Source organism: Buceros rhinoceros, unplaced genomic scaffold (assembly GCF_000710305.1).
Source record: "Buceros rhinoceros silvestris isolate BGI_N320 unplaced genomic scaffold, ASM71030v1 scaffold25722, whole genome shotgun sequence".
Lineage (NCBI taxonomy): Eukaryota > Metazoa > Chordata > Aves > Bucerotiformes > Bucerotidae > Buceros > Buceros rhinoceros.
This window is the reverse complement of record NW_010397512.1, coordinates 10,638-17,255: the sequence shown is the minus strand read 5'-3', so window position 1 is coordinate 17,255 and position 6,618 is coordinate 10,638. Positions and strand designations below refer to the sequence as shown.

At 57.8% G+C, this 6,618-nt stretch overlaps 1 protein-coding gene across 1 annotated transcript in view; it reads left to right on the top strand.

The window, feature by feature from the left end:
* Positions 1-1,099: 1,099 nt before the first annotated feature.
* ACE (angiotensin I converting enzyme) overlaps positions 1,100-6,618 on the top strand; it is a 13,641-nt gene continuing 8,122 nt past the window's right edge. Inside the window, exons 1-8 of the mRNA XM_010146294.1 lie at positions 1,100-1,273; positions 2,534-2,624; positions 2,868-3,011; positions 3,253-3,444; positions 3,605-3,702; positions 4,236-4,408; positions 4,689-4,912; positions 6,357-6,501. Coding sequence (XP_010144596.1) covers positions 1,100-1,273; positions 2,534-2,624; positions 2,868-3,011; positions 3,253-3,444; positions 3,605-3,702; positions 4,236-4,408; positions 4,689-4,912; positions 6,357-6,501 — 1,241 coding nt within the window. The remainder of the gene's footprint in view (positions 1,274-2,533; positions 2,625-2,867; positions 3,012-3,252; positions 3,445-3,604; positions 3,703-4,235; positions 4,409-4,688; positions 4,913-6,356; positions 6,502-6,618) is intronic.

Below are 6,618 nucleotides of genomic sequence, written 5' to 3'. Positions count from 1 at the left end.
TCCGAGGGAGATGCGGGGCCCCCAGCAGAGAGCAGCCAGGGGCACCCGGCACTTTTGGCATCTCCACCCCCGTGTCGCTCAGCCATGTGGGTGCCTGCCCTCGGCAGCCTCCAGCCCTGCCGCACCATAACTCCCCTCACTCCCTGCTGCCAGCTGAGGGAATGTGAAGATTAAAATAAAACAAACCAGGCTCGTTAGGGGCATGGCTAACAGCTAATGAGCTCCATCAATCACGCCTGGATGGCTCATGGACAGCAAACAGGCACTTTGCACTTTCCCACTCCATCCTGCGCATTGCCGGGGCCGGAGCACTCTCGAAAGATCAGTGTTTCCCAAAAATACAGCTGACACCTGCAATACACCCTGTCCCACAACCGTGGCCGCTGCCCACAGCTCCAGCTGCCTAAATAAACCCCCACGGTGCAGGCAGCTCCCGGCTGTCCCACGGCCCGGAAGGGAGGTCAGGGCTGGCAGGAGATGGGGGACAGGGAGAGACCCCAAACCAGGGGCTCAGGGCAAAGGAGAAACCCAGAGATGGCACTTGTAGGGCAGGAGCTGCGGAGAGCCAAAGGAGAAATGTCTAGATCTAGCAAGGAGATACGGGAAGGAGAAAAGTGAATGTGGCATCTTTGTAGTTTTCCTTTGGGCTTCTGCAAAGGTGAGAAACAGCAGGAAGAGGAATAACACGAAGCCAGACCTCTGAGCTCCTTCTGATACTGGAGCCTGGCAGCTGCCAGAGCCACCTCAGAGCACCCGGACACCCTGCCTGCGTGGCACGGACACCCCTGTCCCGGCATCCCCATTCTATCCGGGCTGTGACACCCCAGAGCCACCTCTAGTGTCTGCAAAGGACGAGTACCCTGTCGGGTGCTCACTGGGAGCGCCGTGGGCGAGCGGGGGCTGCAGATGTTGCCGCGTTGGCTGGAAGCTAATGTCTCTATCGATGAACGTCACGGACTGGGGACAGCCCTGCCTGCCACTTCGTGTCCCATCCCCTCTGACTCCTACAAACCCTTGTGGCTCTGAACCTAGACCCCAAACCGTCACCTGGGTGGTGGCATGTCCCAGGGCTGGTCCTGAGTCCCCATGTCCCCTCTCAATGCAGGTCGAGGCATCGCTGGAGGAGCAAAACTTCACGGAGCTGTGGGGGAAAAAAGCCAAGGAGGTCTTCGGCAGCATATGGAGCAACTTCAGTGACCTGCAGCTGAGGAAAATCATCGGCTCCATCCAGACCCTGGGACCCTCCAACCTGCCGCTGGAGAAGAGAGAACAGGTAGGCGAGATGCCAGCTGAGCCCTGGACCTTGCTGGGGTGCTGCAAAACCCCTTAAAGGGACCTTTCTCAAACCTCCAGGCTCTGTTGCTGGCCCATTGCCCCTCCATCACATTCCGGAGGGCTTCTCTGTGAGGAGGGTGCTATCTCCAGGGGATTCAGGGTGCCTGCTGGCCCCGTTATCCAGCCCTGATCTCATCTTGGAGGTATCCCAGTGGGAACTGGAGATTTCCTGCTTACACAGAACAGCCTTGGACGTCACCTGGAGACCAGCCAGGCTCAACCCCTCAGGCTCTTTGGTGATGCAGCCCACTGATAAAGCAGGGCTGCTGCAGCCACCCAGCTCCTGAGCCCTCCCGGTGAGCCCAGAAGGGCTGTGGTGGGCCTCGGGCGTGTTCTGCCCTAGGGACATCGGGACATCCTGAACCTTCCCTGTCATGGTGCTGAGCTTTCAGGGCATTTTACCTAAATGCAATGTGATTTCAATTTCCGTGCATAAAAGTGTTGCCCAGGCTGAGTGGCTGACAGCCACTCGCCTCTGCACGTGCACAGGGATGCTGGCACTGCCATCCCCTCCAGCCGGCCCATGGCTACCTGACAGCCCTATCCACCAAAACCCGGGAAGAGCCCGGAGACACAGTCCTTTCCAGAGAAGAGTCAGCCCTGGTTCCTTCCAGGAAACCCCACCCCTGCCTCTACCAAATAACAGCGAGACATCTGCCTGCACATCAGCCGTGACTCACCCGTCCCTCGGCAGGTCCATACCTCAGCCACCACCATCCCTGTCTCCATCCCCTCTGCCCCAACGGAGCAGAAGAATGGGAGCGGAGAGAGGGGCAGAGCAGAGGAATTTCCTTCCCTGGGAATGGGCTCCCCAGGCAGGTTCCAGGAAACCTCCTGTTGCTATTGTTTGCTGTTCTGAAGTTCTCAGAAATAGATAAGCAGCCCCGCTAACAAAGAGCTTTATAAATAGCTCTGCTCTGGGACACCGCGAGCGCTTACGTCACGTTCAAGAGGGGTTCGTCAAGCGGCTGTGCGCAGGTTGTCTGTCCCATAGAGCCTCCCTGCTCCCACCATGTGAAGGGTGTAAAACTCTGAGTGATAACACACTTCTCTCACCAAAAACGCGCTGTGTAAACACAGTGATCCCCCTCCACATCCTCCTAAACACACACACTCCAGAGCTGGCAAGTCTGTAGATCCCTCCTGAAGGGCCATTCCCATCCCCTTCCAAGCCCCAACGTCTTTTCCTTCCCCTCAGTACAACACCATCCTGAGCACCATGGACAGAATCTACTCCACGGCCAAGGTGTGCCTGCCCAACAACGGTACCTGCTGGGACCTGGAGCCAGGTATGGCCCTTGTCCCTCTGCCCCTGCGGGGTGCTGAGCACCCCATGGCCATGAGTTTGTCCTGGTCTCCACATCCCCAGTGGGTTGGGGTTGGCAGGACACACTCGTGTTCATCAGGGCTGACCTGGGGTGAGGGTGGGTATTTGGGTCTGGCGCAATGCTGGTGGCACCACTGCCGAGCTGCTGTGGGTTGTGACCTTGTCCTACCCCTCTCTCATGTCCTACTTGTCCCCTCTGTCCCAGACATCTCAGATATCATGGCCACCTCCCGCAGCTACAAGCAGCTGCTCTACGCCTGGGAGGGGTGGCACAACGCTTCGGGCAACCCACTGCGTGCCACGTACGAGGAGTTCGTGAAGCTGAGCAATGAGGCCTATAGGATGGATGGTACAAACGGGATGGGGAGATGCAGGAAGTGGTCAGGGATCCAGGTGGGAACTGAGGCAATGGGGTGCCCTGCTGCTCTCCCCATCCCACACGCAGCCAGGCACCCAACTTCCATTTCTCTCGTGCCAGCACCTTGAGGAAGGGGCAAAAATCTACTGCTGTCTGATGGTGCAAGCTCTTGGGGATGGGTGGGGGGCAGCCCCTGGACCATCCCCAAGTGCCATCACTGCCTCCCTGGCAGGATACAGCGACACAGGCAGCTACTGGCGCTCCTGGTACGACTCAGCCTCCTTCGAGGATGACCTGGAGGACATCTACAAACAGCTGGAGCCGCTCTACCTCAACCTGCACGCCTTCGTCCGGAGGAAGTTGTATGACTACTACGGCCCCAAATACATCAACTTGAAGGGTCCCATCCCTGCTCACCTCCTGGGTAAGAGGAGGGACCCCACCCCAGCCTGTGCCCAGGGGTGCTAGTGGGATCAAAGTGGTACACACAGGGCCGCAGTGGGACAGGGAGCTCCCAGTTATCACTGTATTTCTCTTCTTCCCGACATACCACCAGCTCTGCTCCAGCTGTTTTCTCTCCTCAGGCAACATGTGGGCTCAGCAGTGGAACAACATCTATGACATGATGGTCCCCTACCCCGAAAAGCCCAACCTCGATGTCACAAGCACCATGGTGCAGCAGGTGATGGGCAGAGGGACTCACTGGTGGCAACAGGGGGGCAAAAACTGGGGGTGTTGGCCAAGGCTTGCGCATAACATTGACCCCATGTGAGTGGCTTCTCATACCTGCAAAGAGGACAGTGGAAAAGCCGTGTCTGGGAGGGGAAGGGACAAAGAATTTCCTCCACTCCCTCTCTGGCAATGACCAAAGAGGCAAAGAGGAAGGACAGTGAGGTGGGATCGGTGCCAGTCCCCAGCTTGGGGGCTGTGACCACGCCATCACACAGCTCCAAGCCCTCCTGCAGCATCAGCCCTGCTCCCCTTTCCTGTCCATGCTGGGCACCAGCCGCAATGTTCAGTGGTTCTTAGGAATGTTCACCCCATTTCTGGTACCAGGGCTCCCCATCAAGGTGAAAGGGGCAGGACCCTGGTCCTTTAGAAGGACCCACCTCATACCCACAGTGCTGGGAGAGCATCAGAGGCAATGTCCACGGCATGGGCAGCCCCTTTGGCAGCCCCTTCCTCAGCTGTAACCTACTGCCTGCTGCCCACCAGGGCTGGAATGCCACCCACATGTTCCGGGTCTCGGAGGAGTTCTTCACCTCCCTGGGGCTGCTGGAGATGCCCCCCGAGTTTTGGGAGAAGTCCATGCTTGAGAAGCCAACAGACAAGCGGGAGGTGGTGTGTCACGCTTCAGCCTGGGACTTCTACAACCGCAAGGACTTCAGGTGCGTGGGAGTGTGCATGGCCCAAGGGCTACAGGGTGACCCTCCTCCATACTCCTTGGTGGTCACCACTTTGGGTACCCTCAGCTTGGCCATGCAGACCAATCTGTCACCTTCTGGGGTAAGGTCTTGGGGCACTATGCTGCCCTGCCTTTTCCTCCAGTGGTTTTTTCCCCTACCCCATGGGTTGCGGCCACCTTCTCAGCGTCCTTCTCATCGAGGGGGTGCACAGGCACTGGCATGCCTCACCCAGCTCAGGCCACGGTGTGTTTTCACCCGGCAGGATTAAGCAGTGCACAACGGTGACCATGGAGCAGCTATTCACGGTGCACCATGAGATGGGCCATGTCCAGTACTACCTGCAGTACAAGGACCAGCCCGTCTCCTTCCGCAGTGGGGCCAACCCTGGCTTCCATGAGGCCATTGGTGATGTCATGTCCCTGTCTGTCTCTACCCCCAACCACCTCAAGAAGATCGGTCTCCTCAGCAATGCCACCGAGGACACAGGTATGGCAGCAGCCTTGGGGAGTTGCCTGGAGGGCTCAGGCACTGCCTGTGGCAACAGGAAGGGTTTGGCACATGCCAGGGTGGGCTGCAGTCTGGCCACGCAGCCCAAAGCAGGCAAGACCCCATGGCCAATGCGAGCCTTTCACCTACACTTGGTTCCTTGCCTCCATGGGTCCATGTAGGAGATGTCTTGTCTCCATGGGTCCATGCACGGCCCCTTCTTGGCTCCTTGGGTCCATGTAGGACCCTTCATGGCTCCATCCTCTTCACTCCTGAGAGCAGGATGGATGCTCTCCAGAGCTTATCTGTGCCCTTTCCTTCACCATCAGAGCCCTAAACCTGGAAACAGCATCTTTGTGCTTGATCGGTTTTGACCTTTCCAGCGTTCCCCCCTCCCTCGCCAATAGACATCCAGCCCAGGAGCTCCCGGTGTAGCTCTGTGGAGGTGGCACTCAGCGCTTAGGTGCACAGTCATGAGGACAGTCAGGGGGTGACATATCTGCCTGACAGCCAGCGCAGTAGAGGAGGACTTGTCACCGCAGGGCACTGCCCGGCTTGGCAAGAGTCTCTCCCCCTGTCCAACGTCTCTCGGCTGACACGTCAAAGCAGACGGCGGCGGAGGAAACGGAGCGTTCACAGACTCCTGCCACAGGCAGCTGCTCTGCGGAGGAGGGACAGTCCCGGGAACCCCTGCCTTGTCATTAAACATGTTTCATGACGGGGAAGCCATCGCAGCCGCCAAGAGCGTTGGGCCGATGCTGCATAAACACCATGGAGCAGATGGTCCCTGCCTCAAGGCATCGCTGTCCAACTAACCAGCCCTTGGCAGCGGTGCCACCACAGTGATGGCAGCCAATAGCCCCTCGGGGCAGCGCTGCCAACCCCTCTCTGATCCCACAGCTTCAGCTGGGTTTCTAGCAGGTCTTTCTCCAACCTTCCTTCCCCAGTTTCTTTGAGGCAGTGGGAAAAGCAGAGGGTCACCAGCCCCTGTGCTCCTCACGATATGGTGGTGGCTGTCCTAGAGCTGACTCTGGTTCTGGGTCTAAACCGTGAATCACCTTGGCAGTGGTGTGACAGACCTGCAGATCAAACCCCCTTCACCCTGAGGCCCCAGGTTGAACGTGTGAAGAGAGAACCATTAGAGTTACACTCACCAAAGACCTTCTCACTCTGAGAGCCAGGCTGAAGGGAAGGGGACACCACACTTGTCACTCGCATTGGCCTCACTCAGTAAAAAGGCACGTGTTGCCCTAAGCAGGAGCTGTATCTAAAGAAACCTCCTGTGTCCTACAAAGCCTTCTCTGGGGAGCAAAATTACGTGTCTAAATGCTGGTCCCATTTCTCATCCAGATCTGCTCACCCTCTTGCCCACAAAAAGTCTAGTGGCCATAGTGCTGCCCAGCCAGACTCCTCCCCAACCTGGTTCAGGCTCTGTTTCACGCAGAGAGCAACATCAACTACCTGCTGAAGATGGCCTTGGAGAAGATTGCCTTCCTGCCCTTCGGCTACCTCATCGACCAGTGGCGCTGGAATGTGTTCAGTGGCCGCACACCCCCGAACCGATACAACTATGACTGGTGGTATCTGAGGTGAAAGACAGTCACCAAAGGTGGATGGGGGTGTGGAAACGAGGGGTGTGCAAGAAAGGAAGGCAGGAAAGAAGAAAGGAAGGAAAAAAGGAAAAAGTGGCCATGGAGATGGCTGGA